Source organism: Melopsittacus undulatus, chromosome 1 (genome assembly GCF_012275295.1).
Source record: "Melopsittacus undulatus isolate bMelUnd1 chromosome 1, bMelUnd1.mat.Z, whole genome shotgun sequence".
Taxonomy (NCBI): Eukaryota; Metazoa; Chordata; class Aves; order Psittaciformes; family Psittaculidae; genus Melopsittacus; species Melopsittacus undulatus.
In genome coordinates, this window is record NC_047527.1 from 97,438,970 (window position 1) to 97,461,282 (window position 22,313).

Consider the following 22,313-nt stretch of genomic DNA (forward strand, 5'->3'; position numbering starts at 1 on the left):
GCCCGCCGCTAGGTGTCACTGCGGCGCCACCTGCCGCCGGTACCGCCGCCACTCCCAGTGTTCACTGCGCTCTCGGCATGGCCGCTGGGTCCCGTCGCTGTTGAGTAGGCGCCGGGCCCGCGCAGCCGCCCGCTCCGCCCCGTCCCGCTCCGCCCCGTTCCGCCGCTGCCGCCCGCCGCCCTTCGCCGCCCTCTGCAGGGCCATGGCAGACTGGGCCCCCGCTCAGGTAAGCGCTGCTGCCGATCCCCCACCCTCTCCGCCAGCCGCCGCCCCTCGTCCCCCGTCTGCGGCCGCACCCGAGGGCTGTCGGCGCCGGTGTGGGCCCAGGGCAGCTCCGTTCGCCCCGCAATCGCCCAGAGGTCAGCCACGGTGCCGCTTCGCTGTGGCGGGGGAGCCCACGGCAGTGTCTGTGTTCCTGCAGGACCTGGAGTGGGATATGGAGTCCCAGGAGCTGGCCCTGGAGCAGCCACTGTCCGTTCCGGAGCAGGGCCCTGCCGCCGAGACCGAGCTGCCGGCCGCTGAGATCTCCGTAACGCTGGTCGCTGAGATCCAGGCCGTGGACAGGAAGGTGGATGCTCAGGCAGCCCAGCTGATGAACCTGGAGGGGAGGATGAGGATGGCAGAAACCAAGCTGATTGGTTGCGAGAAGACGGCAGTGGAGTTTGGGAATCAGCTGGAGAGCAAGTGGACAGCCCTGGGCACCCTCATCCAGGAGTATGGGCAGCTGCAGAAGAGACTAGAGAATATGGAGAACCTGCTGAAGAACAGGAACTTCTGGATCCTGCGGCTGCCCCCAGGGGTGAAGGGGGAGGTCCCCAAGGTAACGGTCCTTTGCTCCATCTTTGGAACGAGGTTGTTTGGCACGTAGTCCGTGCTCACAGCCCTGTTTCACAGGGACTGCAGTGCTGAGTAGGACTCAGCTGCCCTGTAGTAATGTCCTGTGTTAATGCTCAGCCAGAAGCAACAGCACAGGTCCCTATGTGTTAATTATGCACCACTTGTTTTGTACGTGTGAGCCTTGCCAAAACACAGTCTGCTCTGTATAGGATCACAAACTCCTTAGCATGGCTGGAGCTGTGTCTGAGTTGTGCAGAACTGTGTGGTTCAGTCCTGTGTACCTGTCAGGTTTGTAACATCACCAGTGCCTGTTCAGAGGCAGTTAACAACAGAACTGTGTCAAAAACGAAGTGGGGAAAGAGCCTGTGTCAGGCCCTGTGCCTACAACAGGGCCCGCAGGAGGAGGCTGAGCAATGGGGCAAGGTGCAGGCAGGCGATGAGGGAAAACCCCATTGTGTCCCTTGTGGGCAGGGGTGAAGCTGCCTGAGCTTGGCATGGAGATTGAGCAAGGTGTTTGGGAAGGAGCAGATGTTGCTGCATGGGGCTGTCCTGCACCATGCTTGAGGAATTTGAATGAAGAAACATCCCTGGGTGTTTTCTTCATGTCCTGGGTTCAGCTGTAACAGTTAATTTTCTTCCTAGTAGCTGGTGCAGTGCAGTGTTTCGGCTTTAGTCTGAGAACAATGCTGATAGCACACTGATGTTTTAGTTGTTGCTCAGTAGCACTTATCCTGATCAAAGACTTTTCAGTCTCTCACGCTCTGCCAATGAGGAAGGGCACAATATGGCAGGAGGAAGCAGAGACAGGACACCTGACCCAAACTAGCCAAAGGGGTATTCCATACCACAGCAGGTCATGTCCAGTACAGAAACTGGGGGCAATTAGCCAGAAGTCGCTGCTTGGGTCGGGCTGGTTATCGGTCGGTGGGTGCTGAGCAATTGAGTTGTGCGTCACTGCTGTTTAGTTTGGAGGTGTTTTTTTGTTGTTGTTCTTTTTCTTTTAGTTTTATATTCTCCCTCCTTGTTATTTCCCTTTTTATTAGTAGTAGTTTTATATTATACTTTAGTTCTCAAACTGTTCTTATTGCAATCTGTAGGGTTTACATTCTCTTGATTCTCCTCCCCATCTCCCCTGGAGTGGGGAAGTGGGGTGGTGAGTGAACAGCTGCTTGGTGCCGCGGTACCAGATGGGTCTAAACCATGACACTTCAACAAGAGACACAACATCCAAACACACAATGCATCTCATTACAGGTCCCCGTGTCATTCAACGATGCTTCCTTTAACTTTTCTGAGGAGGAGTGGAAGAGCTTGAATGAGTGGCAGAAGGAGCTTTACAGGCATATCATGAAAGGCAACTACGAGGCTGTCATCTCAATGGGTAAAGATGGGCTGGGGTTTGCCCTGAGCCTTCTGCTGCACCAGGTTTTCCCAGGGCCTGGTGGATGGAAGCACCGCTGTGCCTGGCAGGGCTGGGGAGGGTGGGCAGTGTACTGCTCTGGGAACACGTTGTGCCGGCTTTCACCAGCAGCCCTGGCAGGTAGTTCAGTCCTCACCAGTTCAGTTTAACGGTGGACAGACGTCACGAGCATCGCTGTGGTGACTTCGTCTCCCTGACGGTCTCTGTGGCCAGTAGGAGCCGAGCGAGCTGCTGGGTCGTGAGAAGGAGGGGAAGCGAGAGGACCCTCCAGCCACGGAAAGGTGGGGGAGAGGGGAGTTTCTTTGTCACGCAAAGGTCCACAGATCCACTGCGCTGGGTGTGTCAGCCCGCTCGCGGCTTAGGGCAGCAGAGGGGTGCCCTGCCTCTGAGGTTCCTTCCAGCCCTTTCCCTGGTGATAGTCTTTCAGCTTCTGTATGGGAGGAGAGTGAGGTTTGTCTGTTGCCTGCTTTGGTGCTCTCTCTGACCCCTGCCTCATCCCAGGGAACGCTTCTTGCTCAGGCTGTTGTGGTTTCTGCTGTGGTAGGGCTGCGTGTTCACAGCGAAATGAACTCAGTGCTCTGCTAACTCCTTCCAGTCCTGGCTGCGGGAATTCCCTCTGGGGGATATGGTGCCTTCATGAGCACCTATGTGTGTTCTCAAAAGTGACCTCCCCTTGGCTGGATGTCTGTGTGCAGTGCGTGGCAGCGCAGACACAGTCCCTGGTAGGCCGGCATCTCTTCCCTGTTCTGAGGCCTCTAGTGTGCAGGCTCACCCACCACCCTGCTGTTCAACACTGGCCCAGCCAGGCCTTTCATTGGTTTTTTCCCCCTTTCTTATTCTTTTTTTTTTGGACAGAGGTCTTCCGTGAGCAATGGAAAAAGGTGAAGGGTAAATACTGCCCCCATTATGTTAAAATCCACCCCCATGTCCACTCTAGAGGTGCAGGAATGTAACAGTCCTGCTGAGGAGGATCTGTGGATCTGAGCCTGGAGCTTACAGAAATGTATCTGTGCTTCGTCTGAAGGTTTCCTTTGAGAATGAGGTTCAGGGGTTTGGCCCTCGCATAAGGCAAACGGATCCACCAGAGCAGCGGTGGAAATTAATGCCCAGAGACTCACGCTAGTTTGGGAATGAATTTTTCGGCTCTCCACCCTAGGAGAGATTGTGATTGTCCCCTTTCCCCCACCAAAATCCGCAAGCAGCCTGTGACTCGGACGAGTAGGATGGAGGGAACCGCATGGGGAGGGCACTTTCCCTGCTGCTGCTGGCTGACAGCTCTGGTGCTGTCCCCGAGCTGAAGTCCCCATTGTAATGGATCCGCGGACCTTAGCAGAGAGGAGAAGAAAGGAAGCCTGGAGGTAAGCACAGATGCATTTTCTTATTCTCCTCCTCGCGCTGCAGGCTGGGAGGTGCTCCTCACCTGAGCAGAGTGTGCTCCTGCAGTCCGCTCATGTTCCCAGGGCCCAGACAAGGTGAGCGGTGCAGACGTGTGAGAGCATCATGAGCCTCTCTTTCCATTACCCGTCACCCCCAGCAGCGAAGGAAGGTTGGTGGGCAAAGGTTTGAGAGTCTCACTCCCGTGAGGGTGAAAGAAATGTTTTGATCCTCTTTTCATGTGCAGATGCGGCCATTTCCAAGCCAGACCTTCTGTCACGGATTGAGCAAGGAGAGGATCCCAACGCGGAGGATCCGGATGACTCTGAGGGAGGAGAAACCCCTACAGACCCCAGCACTGGTGAGCCATAAGATTCCTAGGACACACTAGGGAGGTGGAAAGCAGGTGTGTGGAAGAAGCAGAAGTGGAAGAGCACCTGCCTGCGCTCTTCCACTTGCATCTGCTGTTGAATTTGGCCAGCTCTGCCCTTGGGTGCACCGGTGGCTTAGTTTTCTTCACCAGCTCCTACCTGATGTGGCCATCTCATGAAATCCTCTGTAAAGCAGCTGGGAGGCCTCAGCATAAACTCCTGTTGTTCTTGTGCACAGAATTTTCCTTTCCTGGTCCTGATGATTGCTCATGGAGTAAATACGAAGAGGCTCTGGCTGAAAGCCACGATGGCTCTGAAGAAGAAGAAGAAGAAGAAGAAGAAGAAGAAGGCATGGAAGTCCCTTGTACATGTGAGTTAGAACTGCAGAGCTACACTGAGCACTGCACAAAGAGGGAGACAGAAGCGGGCTCAGGCTCTTGGCACATGCTGGGGATTGCCTGGGGCGAGATCCTGCCTTCACCGCAGTCTCTGCCAGGCTCGCCTCAAGGGTCACTGTGGGAGCTGGACAGCAGCTGAGGCAGATGGATAGCACACGTGCAGAAGCTGCGGTACATGAGCAGCAGTCTCTAGAAGCAGCTGTGGTCTGGCTAGGGCATGCAGACCACCTGTACAGTGTCTCATCACTTGGTGAGAGTGTGTATTTGGTCAGCCTTGAAGTGGAGATAAGTGTAGCACAGGCAAGCTTTTGATGGTGTTAGCTCTGAAGCACAGGGATGTGTGAGCTGCTTTGGGAAGCATGCCGTGCAAGGATGTGCTTTTGGCTTCCCAGCCTTGTTCTCAGAAGCAGCTCAGTGGTTCTGGCTGGTGCTTTTCCAGAGCATCAGCCTGAGGCAGAGAAGGCAGCCTGTTTTCAAGCCCACGTTTCGATGTCACAAGTGACAAGCAGAGGAAGAGCCTGCAACAGGGAGTGCCGAGGTCTTCCCTGGGCATGCAAGTGCTCAGTACAGCTTTGCCTTCTCGCACCCTGCAGAAACTTGTAGGTTTCCAGCTCTCCTCCCGACAGCCCCAGAATCTCTGGGTTCTTTTCATCCTTTTGCCAGGGTGCTTAGCGGCTATCCTTAGGTCCTTAGCGGAGATCCTTCGGCCCCAGGCATTATGCAAGTTCCGAAGAAAAAGAGGTTTTATTCCGCTTCCCTTATTTTATTTTTTTTGCCTTTACCCTAAACTGAAGGTTCTTAAAGACCTGCTCTGCTTCACCTCCTGCTGGAATCCACTTCTGCTTCCCTTTGTCTAGTTACATGTAGAGATCTCATCATTGTGCTGTCTCAGCTTTTCCAAGAAGTCTTTATCAGTGATCTGGACAAGGGGATCAAATGCCCCCTCAGTCTGTTTGCAGGTGACAGCAAGTTGGTTGGTAGTGTTGATCTGCTGGAGGGTAGGAAGCATCTGGACAGGCCAGATCAATGGGCTGTGGGCAATGGTATGAGGTTCAACAAGGCAAAGTGCCAGGTCCTGTACTTTGTCACAACAACCCCATGCAATGCTCCAGGCTTGGGGAAGAGTGGCTGGAAAGCTGCTCAGTGGAAATGGACCTGGGGTGTTGGTCGACAGTTGAACATGAGCAGCTTGTGCCCAGGCAGCCACGAAGGCCAATGGCATCCTGGCCTGTATCAGCAATAGTGTAGCCAGCAGGGGCAGGGCAATGATCATCCCCCTGTGCTGGGCACTGGGGAGGCTGTGCCTCAAATCCTGTGTTCAGTTCTGGGCCCCTCTCTACAAGAGAGATGTTGAGGTACAGGAGTGTGTCCAGAGAAGGGCAATAAAGATGGCCAGGAGCACAAGTTCTGTGAGACGTGGCTGAGGAGAGGTGGTTTAGCCTGGAGAAAATTAAGATCAGGGGACATGATCTCACTCTCTACAGCTACCTGAAAGGCGGTTTTAGTGAGGTGGGGGTCAGACTCCCAAGTAACAAGTGATAGGACAAGAAGAAATGGCCTCATGTTGTGCCAGGGGAGGTTCAGGTTGGATATTAGGGAAAATTGTTAAATGGAAGTATCAAGCACTGGAACAGGCTGCCTCAGGGCAGTGGTGGAGTCACCATTCCTTGAAGGATTAAAAAGACACGTAGATTTGGTGCTGAGGGACATTGTTTAGTGGTGGATTTGTCAGTGCCAGGTTAACAGTTGCACTTGATGATCTTAAGGGTCTTTTCCAACCAAAACAATTCTGTGATTCTAAGTCAGAATGCTTTGGCTTTGTTCATACTCCCATACTGCTGAGGTGGCTCCCAGGTGGGACTTGTAATGCTGTAGTACCAGGTGTTGTCCTGAGTGTGTGAAGCAGAGACCACTTTTGACCTAAGAGAACTGGGGTCTAAATAATGGGACAGTTCCTATCTCAAAGAAATGACATGACTATCTCTGCTCTGGCAGATGAACAGCAGTGTGATGAGGAAGGTTCCGAAATCCTTGAGCTTCCTAGCTCCTTGGCAGGAAAGTGGGAAGAGGTTTTCTCAAGCCCAGAGGAGGAGATAAAGCCAAGCAGCAAGAGCCGGAGTGGATCAACCTCGCAGCAGAGAACAGGCAACGGGCTGAGGCGCTCCTCTCGCCGTGGGAGAGACTTGGCCAAGAAGGATGCTCCCGAGGATGTGGCTGCAGTAGAGGGGCCATACATTTGCTGTGAGTGTGGGGAGAGCTTCCTGGACAAGCAGCTGTTTGCCACCCATCAGAAAGCACACGCCAGCGAGGAAGCCTGCACTTCCCTGGAGCACGGAGAAGGCTTGAGGCAGAAATCCAAAACAAAAGGCCAGGGGTCTTCCCGCTCCAAACAGTCCAAACGCTCCGATGGGGAGAAGAGCTCTGGTTTCAAGTATGGCTTTGTCAGGCACCAGGTGAACAACATGGTGGAGAGACCCTACACCTGCTCCCAGTGCAAGGAGAGCTTCAGCCTGGAAGTGAGCCTGATCTTGCACCAGAAGCTCCATACAGGGAAGGGTGATGGGCCACTGACATGCACCTACTGCGGGAAGGACTTCCGCGACCTCTCCAAAGCCATCCGCCACCAGCGCATCCACACGGGGGAGAGGCCGTACCAGTGCACTGAGTGCGGGAAGAGCTTCATCCGGCGGGACCACCTGCTCAAGCACTGGCGGGTGCACACTGGGGAGACCCCCTACCAGTGCCCCGTCTGTGGGAAGCACTTCCGCTACAAAGAGTCTCTGAATTGCCACCAGAAAATCCACTCCCGCAACCCCCGGCCCTTGGAGGATTCCCAGATCAGGCTGGAGTCTGGCACTCAGACCAGCCTCTTGTGTGTGAAAAAAGAAACTAAGCAGTAGCACTGGCACAGGGTGGCCAGGGTGGAAGGGCTCATGGTTATTGTGAATGGCCTCGCAGGTGGACGTGCAGCATGATGGGAGGCGAACTTGTGTCGCAGCTAATCCATGTGGTCATGCTACAGAGCCCACTTTGTTGAAGCATCAAAGGAATTCCTCTTATAAAAACAAACTCTTGACCAGATGGCCCAGGCACTTCTGCGACCCTGCGAGGTGATGGGGGACTTCCACAGGCCTTGTACTAGTTGTCTTCTACGTTGGTTTGCATTTTGCCTGTGGAGAATAATCCCGAGCGGTTCTCTGGGGTCTGTATCTAGCAGGTGTTCCCCCACCTATCTTTGTGCATATTCAGGAGTGACAAGCTTTTGCTTTCTTTTTTCCACTCTTTTCACTGCAAGGCTGGAAGCATGAGGGAGGGAGGGAGGGAAGGAAAAAGGAGGGAAGGTGTCATTGCCAGGCAACTGGCTGCCTGCTCCTGTTGTATTGCTGTGCCTGGAACGACAGCCCTCTGCTGCAAGGCTGGGCTGGGATGAAGGGAAGAGAGGCAAAGTAGGGACATGGTGAAGGACACAACACAGGATTTGTTGAAGGCAGAAAAGTGGAAGGGAGAGAGAGGCAAAGAGCAAGGTGAGAATGAGTAGGTGCTGGAGGAAAGGACAGGCAGGAGAAGGGCCTGTGAACATCAGAGCAGGAGGAGTTGGGAAGGGCAGCGTGTGGAAGTGCAGTCAAGTGACTCACCCAAGGAGGACACATCTCTGTTCTTTCGAAGGATGTTACTGGCATCAGGCAGGCTGTTGATTCCCTGTGGCCCGAGGGAACGGAGCCACTGGTCTGTCACACGGATTCCTGTCAATGAAGGTGATTTTAGTCTTATTTTTTACTGAGTTTGGTCTCACATTCAGGTAAGTCAGATGAGTGAAAGCAACTTCTCCTAACCCCTGTAAAGAGCTGTTTGGTTTTTAGTTAATGCTAGACGTAGAATATTATTATTATTATATGATATTATATTATTATTGTTATTAATTATTATTATTATAATACTACAAGGAAATGTGGCACTATATTTCACAGTCTATCTAAAACATTTAAGTGTATGGGATAACAGTTTTTTCAGATGTCTGTGTAAATATTGATTGACTTCTCGGAGCTAATTGGTGTTGTTCTGAGGTGGCTCTAAGTGGTGTCTCTTCCGCTGTGTATTGTCAATTGCTGGTTCGTGGTTGTGTTTTGTAATAACTTTTGTAAAGTCTGTCAATACAGTGTTTCCATTCTGAAGCTAGTGTTGGGTGAGTGCTGGCAGCCCTGGTCCCCTCACTGCCTGTGTTTCGTCCTTGCTCACCACGCTGCAGCACCCATGCCCAGCCCCTGGCTGTTATCTGTCAGCTTTTTCCAGGTAACTTGCAGAACTGATAAACCACACAAGCCAAGCCGGAGAGCCAGAGCCGGCAGGTGAGGCTGCTTGGGGCAGCTCTGGAGCTGCTGCAGTCAGTGTCTGGCATTTCGGATTTGTGTTTTTGAGCTTTTTCTCTGCTGCGGCTATGGCTGGAAGCAGACTTTGGTTTTATGTGAGAAGCTGGCCTGTGCCACACACAGACAGGGCTGCAGCACTGGCTGAGGAGTCGCCGGATGCAGCTGGGCTCTGCTGATGGGTAGAGCCGGGACAGTCCCACGCCGGCAGAAGCGCCACTGTACATGGTTGCAGCCCTGCCCTGCACCTCAGAGCTGGGATGTGATGGACTGACTCTCTAGCACTGAGGCAAGAACAGCCCAGGAGTGCACTGCTGAGCACCTAGCTGCCAACACTGCGGGTTCATCTCTCACCAGATATGGCAGCCTGGCCCTGCCGTGCCGTGTGGTGTCCCAGCGGAACTGGTGGGACCGTGGCTTGTGGGGAGGGCAGCCGCTGAGCCGGATCATGCTGGGTTTGCATTGCTGCTTCCTTGCTCGCACATACCCAAGCTCTTTGTATGGGGGCTGCCAATAAACTGTTCCTGCCAGGCCTGGCCCCACGGGGCTGCACGCCGTTTTGTCTCACTGCGCCGGGGCCTGGTGCATCCTGGGGGAACATGGTGCGGAGCTGCATGGCCTTGGGGTTGTGGGGCTGGCCAGTGCCCCATGGTGTTCCAGGAGGGTCCAGTTCTTCCCCTACAGCATATCCTCTAGTGCTGCACTGCATCTTCATCCCCTCAACCCATTGAGTGTGTGCCAGGGGTGTCCCCTCTCACTTTAAGTGTCTGTGGAGGGGAGACTGGCACAGCTTCAGACCCCCCAGCCCTGGTGTCAGCATCCTGGGCTGCTCCTGGCTGCCATCACACACACTTTGGATGTCCCTGTGGGATGCTAGGGGGGACATATTGCCCTTCCAGGAGCTCCCCCCAGCCCAGTGTCCCCCAGGTTCTTCCCTTACAGAGGCCAGCACAGGGGGCTGGTCCCTCTCCTAGCCCCAGCCTCCCTGTGGGTGCAGCCACCAGAGCCCCCCCCCCCCCCCCCCCCCGAGCTTAGACAAGGGCCCAAGGGGTTGTTCTGGCTTGGGGCCAAACATGGAGTGTGGGCAGGGTGGCTCATTGGGCCTGTCCATGGGTCGGAGCCAGCGCAAGGACATGGCACTCACATCCCACAGGTTGCCAGCAGCTGACACCGGACAGTGCCAGGGATTCTTCACCTGCCCCAACCATGCCCAGTGCCTGTGGAGCCCCAGGGTGGGTGAGCCTGGCCAAATCCCTGGTTCACTCTTGAGCAACCAGGCAGGATGGGGCTGCCCCATGTAGGGTGGGTGCAGGGATTCTGGATGTGGTGGGGAGAGGGAGGAGGGGGAGAGAAAAGGCTCATAAGCAGATCTGGCAGCCCAGGCACAGGGCAGTGGCAGTGATGAGACTGAACACGTATGAGCACACAGAGACACCGTAAACGCACCCGTGTACCTTTATGGTGTATCCACATGCTGTTGGCGTGTGCCTGTGAATATACATACATGCATACATGGCTGGCAGCTTGGACCATGGGCACACTGCACTCACATGAACACAGCAACAGTGGCTGCTTCCTGAACCCTCTGTCTGGTCACAGTAAAGAGCTGTTCTTGGTTTCCATCACTCCCAGCGGGAGGGGCTGTGGCTCCCTGGAACAGCCTGCAGGGGATCAGACAGGGGTGCCCCAATCCGGGTCCCTGCCTTGTCCTCCCCTGGCTGGGTAGAGTGGGTGTTGTACCCCAAAGCCGAAGCTTCTGGTCCCAGCACTGCATTAGTGATGGGATGCAACCTCATCCCTTTGCTCCCTTTTCCTGCAAACCAAAGGGTTCCCTTCCCTTGCCTGGGATTTTTGTCACTGACTTCAGTCATTGTCACCCTGTGCCAGGGATCCCTGAGGTCAGGAGAGGGAGTGAGGCCATGCGCCACAGCAGGGGCTGCATACCAGGTACTGCTGGGGCAGTGTGCAGGCACATGGATACACTGGGGCAGGAGGGGATGGGACTGGGTGGGACAGGGCAGGATGGGGATGGGACAAGGGTGGGGATGGGATGTGATGAGGGTGGAAATGAGATGGGATAGGATGTGATAGGATGGGGATAGGACAGGATGAGGATGGGATGTGACAGGATGAGATGGGGATGGGATGCAACATGATGGGGACGGGATAGGGACAGGATGGGGGTGGAATGGGAATGGGACATGATAGAACTGGATGAGACAGATGGGATAGTATGGGACAGGATGTTGTGGGATAAGGTGAAACAGGATGGGACATGGCAAGACTAAACAGGACACAACAGAGTCGAAAGAAATGGGACAGAGATGGGGATGCAATGGGACATGATGGAACTGGATGAGACATGGAACAGATGGGCCAGGATGCAGTGGGATGGATAAGGTGAAACAGCATGTGATATAGCAAGACTGGACAGGACACAGCAGGGTGGAAAGAAATGCGATTGGACAGGACAGGATGGGGTTGGGATGGGACAGGCTACGGATGGGGATGGAAACGGTACAGGAGCAGAAAGATCGAGCAGGACCGGATGACACAAACAGGACAGGACGGGGCAGAAGGGGACAAGCGGGAGGTGACGGGGTCCCGGGGGGTCCCTGCCGGAGCTGGCACTGCAGGGAGGCGGCGGGGGGGGGTGTTTAAACGGTTGCCGGTTTCCATGGCGACACCGCCCTCCGGCCGCCATTTCACAGGCCCGCGGGGCGCGAGGCCGCAGGGCGGGGGGGCGGGGCCGTGCTGGGGAGAAGGGGCCGCCAGGGGGCGCCCGCACCAGCCCCGGCCATGGCGGCGCCCGACGGTGCGGGCCGGGCCCGCCCCCCCTCCCTGCATGCGCGGTGTCCTCCCCCGGTGCCCGTGGCATCCGCAGTGACCCCCCCGCAGTGGCCGCAGTCCTTCCCCAGTTCCCCAAGAGGATCAGTAGGGCCCTCGGATCCCCTGGCGGCCCCGGCACACCGATCTGCCCCCCGTTCACCACGGTCTCTCCTATGCCCTTCTCACCCCCCACCCCGCAATCAGATCAGTCCCCTGGGACCCCCAGGAGCCCCGGCTTACCCCCAGTCCTCCATGTTCCCCTCGGGCCTTCCCAGTTACTCCTCACACACGCCAGCCCTCAATCCTCCCCAGCTCGCACACCAGCCACCCTCAGATCAACCCCACTTCTCCCCCTTAGCCCAGTTATTCCAGGAACATCCCCTGTGCCTCCAGTCCTGTCAGACCAGTTATTCGTGGGGCTCCCGTTAACCCCAGTGCTTCCAGTTGCTGACAGTCCCTCCTCAATTCTCCACAGTCCCTTCCCAGTCACCCAAGGCCCTCCCCAGTCCTCTCCCCTACCTTCTCCAAGTCTCCCGAAACCTCCAGTCACATCAATTCCCCTCCGGTCCCCCCCAGTTCATTCCCGTCATTCCCTAGTTCTCCGAGCACCTCCAGTCACCCAGTCTGTCCCTGGTTCCCCCCAGTCTTGCCCCAGTTGCCCCCAGTCCTTCCCCAGTTCTCCAAGCACCTCCACTTAACCCCAGTCCCTCTTCAGTCACACCCGATCTCACCGCAGTTGCTCCCCAGTCGCTTCCCATACTTCCCCACTTCTCCCAGCCCCTCCAGTCACCCCAGTCCCTCCCCAGTTCTCCCCAGTCTCGTCTCCATCCCCCGCCCCCCGCGTAGCCTTCCCTGCGTCACCCCCGTTTCTCCCAGTCCCCCCCATTCCTCTCGCAGCCGCTCCCCGGGCGGAGAACCCACAGACCCGATCCCGGGCCAAACCCCACATCCCCCTGGCCCCTTCCCCGCGCCGCGGACTCGATAGCTGGGCCGAGCCGGCCGGGCCAGCGCAGGCGGGGGGGGCCCCGACGGTGCGCGGGTGCCCGCGCGCGGTGATGCCGTCGATGCGACAGGGGGCGCTGCGGTGGCGGCGGGCGCCCCGCTCCGCCCTGCCAGGCGCGGCCCCCGGCGCGGCCCGCGCGCGACGGCGGCGGCCTGCCCGCCCCCTGCCGGCTCGGCGGGGCAGCGGCGGGGCCGGAGCGCCCAGCGCGGAGCGGCGGAGCCGGGACGCGGAGCCGCTGCTCGGTCTCACGTCGCCGCCCCTTCGCCCCCCCCCCGACCTTCGCCCCCGCCTTCCCCGGTCGGGTCGGGCCGGGCCGCGCCCCGCCCCCGCCGCGCCGCCCCGCCGCGCCCCCGCCCCGCCACCGCCCCACCGCGCCGCGCCGCCCCGGGCCCAGCCCGATGCCCGGCGGCGGGCGGAGGTGAAGGAGCGAGCGGGTACTGGAACCTCCCGGCCGCGGCCCCCGGGGCCCCGGGCAGGGAACAAAGGGCCATGGCCGAGGGGGCTCCCGCTCAGGTAAGGGCGCCCGCTGCTCCCCGCCGTCTGCCCAGAGCGGGTCGCGGCCCGGCCCGGCGCCCGCGGGCCGCACGTCGGGGAGGGCCGCGCCGTCGGGGCCGCGGCGGGAGGCGGCGGGGCGGGCGGCAGGGCGCACGGGCGGCGGGGGCTGTTAGCGTGCGGCACCGCGGCCGCCCCCCCGGGGGGACGGGGCGGGCAGGGCCGGCGGCGGCTGCGGCAGCAGCGCGGGCAGCCCCGGGGGGGCGGTGCAACCGGACCGGGCCGGGCCGGGCCTCCGCGGCCGGAGGCGCCCGAGCTGCCGTCGGGGGCCGGGCCTGCGCGTTCCGCTGCCCTCCCCAGCCTCGGCTGCCGGGCCCTGCGGGTCGGGAGCAGCCTCCCTGTGACAGACCCGCCGCCCCCAGCTGATAGGCCGACTCTTCCTGCCCCCCCCGCCGTGTCACCGCTCTGTCCCCATGGTGATGGGGTGCCCTTGCCCCGACAGCGCCCGACAGCACCCCCGGGGTGTCTCTTCGCCGTGCCCATGGCAACGGGGCTCAGCTGTCCCCTGTCATCCCCTTCCCCCAGTGTCACCAGCCGGCCCTGCGGTGTCGGGGCACTGCCTCCTTCTCCCCCCGTGGCTGGTGCTGCCCATCCTGTGGGACCGACGTAAGCAGCTTATCAGGGTCAGTGCCCTGCGGAGACACGGGCACTTCCCCACCGCCCTAGGCTCTGTAATGCTCCCCCTCGGGGGTCCCTGTCACCCTGAGGATGCTCCCCCCACCGTGACACCTGCACACCTCTTCCTGCAGGCGCCGGAGCCGGTGCAGCAGCCGTGCTATTCCTCACCCTTCCGGCCGGTGGCTGGGCACGAACGCACCTCGGAGCAGGAGACGCAGACAGCTGAGGTGTCCTTGATGGTGGTGGCAGCGGTGCAGGCAGTGGAGAGGAAGGTGGACTCCCATTCCACCCGCCTGCTCGACCTGGAGGGTCGGACGGGGATGGCAGAGAAGAAACTGATTGACTGTGAGAAGACGGCAGCAGAACTGGGGAACCAACTGGAAAGCAAGTGTGCAGCACTGGGGACCCTCATCCAGGAGTACGGACTGCTCCAGCGGCGCCTGGAGAACATGGAGAACCTCCTCAAGAACAGGAATTTCTGGATCCTGAGGCTGCCCCCAGGCAGAAAGGGGGAAGTCCCCAAGGTAACGGTGTTCTGGGGTGCAGGGTCTGCACCCAAAATGCTTCCAAAACCCTCATGGAGGGCAGGAGATGAGGAAGAGGCAGTGGGTTAGCAGGGACAGCCCTGGCACATGTGAGTCACTTGCAGCGGAGCTGCTGCTCTCGGCTTCTTGGCATCTCTCCCATGGGACCTGCCTGTGGTGGGAGATGGACCTAAAGGCAAGATCCCCTGTACTGAAGCTGGAGGTTTCAGTTCTACACCACACTGCACAGCCCAGCAGCAATTCACTTTCCCTCCCCCCCCTTTCTTTTTTTACCAATGTTTGAGAGAAACCCTGCAGCTTTGGTGGCTCTTTTACCACCTTGGCGCTGCATTGGGGGCCTCCTGGGTCAGGAATGGAGCAAACAGGAGCTGCTGCTGCAGGGAAGGGGGGACCTCTGGGATTCAGGGGAAGGCAAGTGAGCTTTCTGCTCTCGCAGCTGGGCTTAGCTGAGCTTCAGAAGGAGCACACCATCAGTATTCAGTTCCCTGCATTTCACAATCATCTCAGTAAAAGCAGCTTTGTAGATGGGACCATGTCGAACATGGCAAAGGGACATCAGTGGAGAGAGTGGAGGAGCTACAGAAAAGGGGGGTTCAGTCCCAAACACTCCGTTAGTGCAGTCATGGAGTTAAAGCTGAGTGCTGCATCTCCTTTTGAAGAGCTCCATTCAGACATGGTGCAGCTTGCACATCCCAAATTTATCCTTAGAAATTATTTCTTGGCACACAGACTTGAAAGCTGCAGTCTGCTCCTAGCCCATGTGCACACACTAACTCATGATAGCTGGAGCCCTTCAGGCCGAGGTAGAGCTTTCCCTCGAGTTCTGGGGCTTTACATCAGCTCATCAATAGAGATGAGGTCCAGCTTTAGCACCCAGTTTTTATCTCCTTGACCGTCCCTCCATGTGGGCACAAGCCCTATCACCTCTGCAGGTCGTCCCTGCTGGTACGGGGACCAAGAGGAAGATGTTGGTGTTGGAAATCATGACCTGGTTCATGACTGGGTCCGGCCATTTGACTGAGACCTTTGATCTCATAGAAATATCTCTCCAGGAGCTGTTTTAAATATAAGAACCAACTCATTGATGGCCATGAGGTAGCTGAATCCTGGCCATGTCCAAACAGGAACGAGCTGCTGCTGCCACAGGCTGGAGATAAGGTGTGGGGCTCCTGGGGAGCGAGGTGGCTGCTTGAACCCGTGCTGCTGTGATTGCAGGTGCCGGTGACGTTTGACGACGTGTCTGTCTATTTCAACAACAAGGAATGGGAGAAGCTGGAGGAGTGGCAGAAGGAGCTGTACAAGAACGTGATGAAAGGGAATTACGAGTCGCTGATCTCCCTGGGTAAATATGGGTTCTCCAGGGTTTCTGGTTGCCTGCAGGCTTGAGCACCTTCCAAGTCTTCCTTGGAGATCCCGTTGGATCCCCTTGAGACCCAAATATCCTGTTAAAAGGAGACCTAAAATCACAGAAGGAGGTTTCTGGTCTGGGTAAGGGCATCCCTCCAGCAGTGTTCACTCCTGGCTCGGGGTACAGTGTTGTCCCAGCTTGGTGGAGGGGGAGCCCACAAAACAAGGTGGGCTGGAGACCTTCCAATGGTCCTTCCAGCCAGCATTACTTGGTGAAAGCTCAGCACCTTCCCCATGGCTGTTGTGAGAGATTCCCTTTGTCTTTTGGGTCTGCAGTGGGTACCAGCCCATGCACCCCATCAGAGAAAACTTTTCCAGAAAGAAAAATTGTCTGAGGTGGTCTTAGGTGTGCTCTGTTGAGGTGTTTCCTGCTGAAGCTGCAGGAGAAATCCTGGCTCTGCTGCAGCCAGAATGGAAATGCTTTTGGCTTCAGGAGAGCCAGGAATTTACCTGAGAAGTTCTAAAAGCCCACCAGGAAAACACACAGGTTGGGTTTCTTCTTGAAGGGAGTTCTTCTGTGTGTGGCTCCTCAGCTTCTGCCTCTGTGACTCCCTTCTGCCCTCCTGGGGAGCCTGGCCTGCCCACAGCACCAGGCTCTCCTGTCTGCAGACCCTCTGTGGATGTATCTGAGTGTCTTCCTCTGTCCCCCCCAGGAATGAGGAAAGGTGGAAGCCAATATTAGGATTTCCCTGTGCAGTAATCCCTCTCTTCATCCCTTTCTCAACAGACTATGCAATTTCCAAACCCGGTGTCTTGTCTCAGATTGAGAAAGGAGAGGAATCGCGGGTCAGGAATGAGCCAGACTTGGAGGAGAGTGAGATCATTACTGATGCCACTGCAGGTGAGGCAACAGCTTAGCACAAAGGGAGACATAAGTGCAGAGGAGGTGCTCACCCTGAGGCTAAAGCAAGTGTTGCTGAGAGCTGTGCCTGCTTAGGAGGAGCCCTGCTTAGGAGTGGGAAAGATTTGGCTAATGGGTGGTTGGATGTCCAGGTACATCTCAACATATAAGCCAGGGCAGGCAGAGCCCAGACAGTTGGACACGAAGAGCCATCAGCAAGGGAAGCATCTGTGTCCAGACCAGATCCTTGGGAAGCCACTGAAAAATGCCTCTATGCCCTCTCTGACTGTGTGGGTGGTGCTTGGGTTTATCCTGGGAGCAACCCCCAGGCAGGGAAGCCTGCTCCATCCTGTGCACGGACACTGGGGTGCTGAGGGGTTTCTCTGAGGGCAGGGCTGGGCTGAGAGCAGGGAACCAGGGACCCAGAGTCCTGCAGTGACTCCTGCTCTGAGATAAGGGGGCATGATAAGGAGGTAAGAAGAGAAGGTGTCAGCTCCCCTTGCCCCAGGCTGTGAATATGGAGTCGCTCCGATCCCCTGCTGTGATCTTGATCACAGGGATCTTTAAGTTAGATCAAGGCAAACAGGAAAAGAAAAAACAGGGAGCTGCTAGCCAGCACAGCAGCCAGGGATGTAGGGTGGTGGAGGGGTGCTGAGCTGCAAGTGTTGAGACCTCAGACCAGGCAGATCCAGTTCCCTCTGCCGGCAGAAGATCCCAGGTGAGAGGAAGGAGCATGGCAGGGGTGGTTGAAGGGGGAGCAGCTGAACCCCTTTGCGGGATCAGCAGCCAGAGCTGCTGGGGATTGTTGCAAGTGGTTTCTTTGTCCTGACTCCCTGGAATGATGGTGGGTGGGAATCTCTCTTTGCTGCAGCTGGCATAAGGGTTGTGATCAAAACGGAGGAGCTCCTTCCTGAAGACAGTCCTGAAAACCCTGAGCTGCATGGGATGTCGGGGCAGTCGGAGGGGAGCTTCCAGAGTCCGGATGAGGAGGCAGCCTGTGAGAGTCCCTACGGCTCTGTCTCACCTCCAAGGGACCTCCCAGGAACCAGCCTGGGTGACTCGTCTGAATACGTATCTGACTTCAACGAGATCCAGAGAGTCATCGTTCACCATGGGAGCTGCGCAGGTGAGATGCTCGGCCCATGGCTCTGCATGGCATGGCAGGGGGACAGGAGGGGCTGTAGTGTGTTAGGGGACGGTGAGGAATGGGTGAGATGGAGGAAGGGATAAATCCCCCCAGAATCAGGAACAGAAAGAAAGTTTCTGGCTGTAGCAACCTCAAGAGCAGCTGTGGTCATAACTCAGGCTAGGAGGAGGAGGCAGGACACACATGGAAGCACACATCAGAGCATTGTCTCTAAGGGCACCCGACCCACTCCAGAGCAGAGCAAGCACCTCTGAAGTTGGAAAAAGCCCTTGTTACGCACGGAGACCAAGGGAAGACATGTGTCAGGCAGCATTTTGTGAGCCCCAGTGAGATCCTATTGCCAAAATCCTACTGTTGCAGAGGGCAGGACGTTGGTTGAGGACTCCTGCCCTGGTGTTAGTTGTGCAGAGGAATGGTGTAAGCCACTCAGATGCTTACACACCAGAAAGTGTTGCAGAAACGTATGAGGTCCAGCATGTTGACCAGTGTGGTGGTTGCTTAGGAGAGGTGTGGAAGACAGAGAGGAGAGTGGCCAGCAGGCTGTGGTGTGGGAGCTGCCGGAAGAGGATGGGAAGACTGAGGTTATTTACTGGGGATATGAGATGATAGCAGCAGGTGCTTCCTGTGTAGTGGTCTGGTATGGGCCAGATCCTACAGACATGCTCTGTGGGTGGAGATGGGAAGGCAGAGAGATGGGCTGTTGGGAACGGTGGGTTCCCTGCCTTCTGATGGCTTTGCAATGGTGTAACACAAACCAAGTAAGATAAAGTTGGGCTCTTGAGGTTCTCCTCCAGTCTGTCTCGTGGATCCTGTGGTCTCCTCATGGTTTTCTAAAGGAAACCAGCCAAGCCACCAGTGCAGCTGAAGCTGATCCTCATCCAAAAGCCAGCACCTCTGCCAATGCTTGGGGCCCCCACTGGTGGGGTTGAGCGGGAGCTGCAGCAATGCTCTGACCGTGGTGCAGGTGCCAGCTCGAGCAGTGACAGCCACTGGATCCACAAAGGGAAGGCTCCTTGCTGCGAGGAGGAGGAGAGAAGGATCTGGGAATGCGGGTTTTCCCCACAGACCCCTCTGTTGAAGGGGAGAGCTTTGATACACTCTGCTCCCATCAGCTGCCTCTTCTTGGGAAAGCATGGCTGCTCTTCCTAGAAAAGTACATAGGCCTGGCTCAAAGTCCAGCGCTGGGTGACGTGTGAGGGATCCACCATGGGCCTTTCCTCGGGACATGCTGGCTGTGTGTCCTGCTGTGTATGTCCCCACAGCCAGTCTCACCAAACAGAAACAACCGGGTCACCTCTGGCATTGGTGACACAAGGGGGGAGCCGGAACTGTAGCCATCCACTGCACTGCTGGTTGTCTTGGGGAAGGAGGGGGTCTCTCCCAGTGCCCTGTCCCGGTGAAGCTGAATGAGGTTGACAGTCCCAGGCCACGTTCATTGATTCAGGAGTGGAGCTGGAGGCCAGCAGCCCTGTGTGGTGGTTCTGTGGAGCAGTGCAGTGCAGGTGTGGTGGTGTAGCCCAGCAAAATGGTAGCAGATGGAGCTGCTCCAAAACCACTTGGCCACCTGATTCCTTGCAAACCGTTGGTGCTTTTACCCCCTCTGTCTTGTAGCATCATGAAATTGCAAAACCTTTTGGCAGACAGGGCTCACTGCACCCTCTGAAGGAGCCTGTCTGGGAGGCGTTTTTTCTGTCTTCCCCATGGCGGGGTGTGCAGACTTGCCTTGCTACTGCAGGAGGACATGGCCTGTCCCAAAGCTGGAGCCTTTTCATGTCCGGGTGGTTGGGCAAAGTGGACAGGCAGGTGCAAACAGCTGCAGATGTTTGAAAAAGATGTTTGATGGGCCACACAGAAGCCCATGCAGATGTTTCTGTAGTAGCCCCCAGGTGCATAAAAGGCCGCCCATCCCACCCAATAACCCTAACACTGTTCCGGTTTTCTCCCTCAGAGGACGGGATCGTGATCAAGACAGAGGAAGAAGAGGAGGAGGAGGAGGACCCCGACACTCTGGAGCCGTGTGACATGTTCTCAGGCAGGAGCGAGCCGCCGGTGTTCCCCAGCCATGAGGCCGGGCTGGGCTGTGAGGCACAGTGCAGCTCCAAAACACAGCCCAGGAGCCTGGTGGCCGCCCGTGTGAGGAAACCGCCAGCGTGCGAGAGGGACTCTGGAGACATGAAGCCAGCCGTCGGCCAGCAGCGGAACCGGACAAGGGAGAGACCCTACATCTGCCCCGAGTGCGGGAAGAGCTTCATGCTCAAGATCAACTTCATGATCCACCAGCGCAACCACCTCAAGGAAGGGCCCTATGAGTGCCACGAGTGCGACCTCAGCTTCCGCAACAAACAGCAGTTCCTGCTGCACCAGCGCAGCCACACGCGCCGGGGTGTGGAGGTCCCCCGGCGCCCTGAGCACGGTCTCAAGCCCCAGCCACGGCCCCCACCTCCGGGGAAGCCCTACAAGTGCTCTGAGTGTGAGAGCAGCTTCAGCCACAAGTCAAGCCTCAGCAAACACCAGATCACACACGTGGGGGAGCGGCCCTTCACCTGCGGCGAGTGCCGACGGAGCTTCCGCTTGCAGATCAGCCTCATCATGCACCAGAGGATCCATGCCGGCAAGAATGAGATGGCCTTCCTCTGTCCCCAGTGCGGGAAGAATTTCACCCGGCCCTCCCACCTCCTGCGGCACCAGCGGACTCACACCGGTGAGCGGCCCTACCAGTGCAGCCAGTGTGAGAAGACCTTCAGTGAGAAGTCCAAGCTCACCAACCATTACCGCATCCACACCCGGGAGCGCCCGCATGCCTGCGCCGTCTGCGGGAAGGGCTTCATCCGCAAGCACCACCTCCTGGAGCACCAACGCATCCACACGGGCGAGCGGCCCTACCACTGCACCGAGTGCGGCAAGAACTTCACCCAGAAGCATCACCTCCTGGAGCACCAGCGGGCGCACACCGGCGAGCGGCCCTACCCCTGCACTGAGTGCACCAAGTGCTTCCGCTACAAGCAGTCTCTCAAATACCACCTGAGGACGCACATGGGAGAGTGAGGGGCTACTGACGGCTTCCTCTCCCTCCCTCTCTTCCCTCCCTGCCTACTTCCCTCCCTCCAGCCTTCCCCTTCCTTCTCCACTCATCTCTCCCTCCTTCTCTCCATCTCCCTTCCCCCAGCTCAGGGCATGGACATCAAGGAAGCTTTGTGTGGTAGCACCGCTGCTCTGGTGGAGACAGCTAGGCTGATTGGAAATAAATTAATTAATTAAAGCAAGTGATGTGCGGCAAAGTGAAGAGGTTAAATGTATGTATACAGTTAACAGAAGCAGCTGGTTTAGGGGGAATCCTCACCATCAGAGAAAACATAAAGGCAAGCAAACCACCAACAAAAAGAAACCTGTACAGGGTGTTTTGCCGGAGTAGGACTCTTTAACTGCTTTTTAAATCTACTGTTTGGTTTTCTAATAAATGTGGAGGAACTGAGGGATGTTTTTGATAAGCAAACTTAGGGTGGCCAAGAGGATTTTTGTTTTCCGATTTTTTTTTGTTTTTTTTCAATGCTCTGTAGGCTAATTCTGGCACAGTCACTTTTTGTCCAGGAGATCTGCAGAGACGCTGCCTCGTCCCAGCTTTCCAGGCTGGACGTGACAGCCGCTCAGCAGCGTGTGGAGACAAGGAGCTCCCAGCCAGGGGAAGGTGAGTAATAAATAGATCCAGATGATGAGGAAGTTCTCCGTGTGTCTAGATTGGAAGCACTGATTGGTGCCTGCCCGGCTCTTGAGGCTGTGATGCACTCCGGAGTTATACAGTAGAATAAAATACTAGTTGCAGTAAAAGAACCTTTTTCTGGTAGGACCCCATCAAGCCAGGCTCCTCCACACACTCATTTCTAGCACTTAATCCTTCCACAGCAGCAGATGTCTCTCTGATGAGCGGTGATCCAGGTGCCCGGTCCTCCTGCTGCCATGGGAGTTGCACCAAAGGCATCTCCATACTGGAGCTGTGGGTCTTGCCACAGGGTGCTGTGGGGTCACGATGTACCTGGGCATGAGACCTTGACATGTTTAACCTCTCTTCTGCTCTCTTTGACATACGCTGTGGCAAGCAGGCTGCCCTTGCCCATCCCAGTGGCATCGTCCATACACTCTTTAGTGGTAGGAGCAGTGGGACTCTTGCCCCAGGCAGAGGAGTGAGTCCCATGCTGGCTTCAAAAAAAGCTGTGGCCAGCTTGGGGCTGCCTGTGGGAGACCTCCCAGCTCCCAGGCACTTGCTGCCACGGTTCCCTGCCATGCAGCTGTGGCTGTAGTCACAGTGGCAGGGACATGGGTCAGCCTCCTGGCTGTTGGTTTGAGTGCCTGTCTCCAGCAGCTCAGCTCTCTGTGGCCCTGGTTTATCCTCATCACAGCTCCTGTAGCTGGGTGAGATGCACCACAAGGGCAGGGCTATGGCTGAGGCAGTGACACCAGCTCCCTGGTGCACACTGGGCTCTTGGCCAATGGGTGCTGTGGAGAGGGCGGTGTCGGATCTCATGTTGGACAGTGGCATCAATAAACAGAGTGATGATGGGATAAGTTGTCAGGACCTGTTAATGCCTTTGTAGAATCAAAGTCCTCACTCC

The 22,313-nt window shown here is 57.0% G+C and overlaps 1 protein-coding gene across 1 annotated transcript; it reads left to right on the top strand.

The window, feature by feature from the left end:
* The first annotated feature begins 79 nt into the window (after positions 1–79).
* LOC101870816 (uncharacterized) lies at positions 80–21,178 on the top strand. The gene is made up of 13 exons (XM_034060427.1): positions 80–226; positions 422–820; positions 2,092–2,218; positions 3,879–3,992; positions 4,241–4,372; positions 6,396–7,296; positions 11,476–11,698; positions 12,579–13,109; positions 13,898–14,290; positions 15,527–15,653; positions 16,446–16,559; positions 17,431–17,685; positions 19,655–21,178. The coding sequence occupies exons 1-13, from the start codon at positions 203–205 to the stop codon at positions 20,749–20,751; spliced, it is 4,437 nt and encodes a 1,478-aa protein (XP_033916318.1). The 5' UTR covers positions 80–202; the 3' UTR covers positions 20,752–21,178.
* The last annotated feature ends 1,135 nt before the right edge of the window (positions 21,179–22,313 follow it).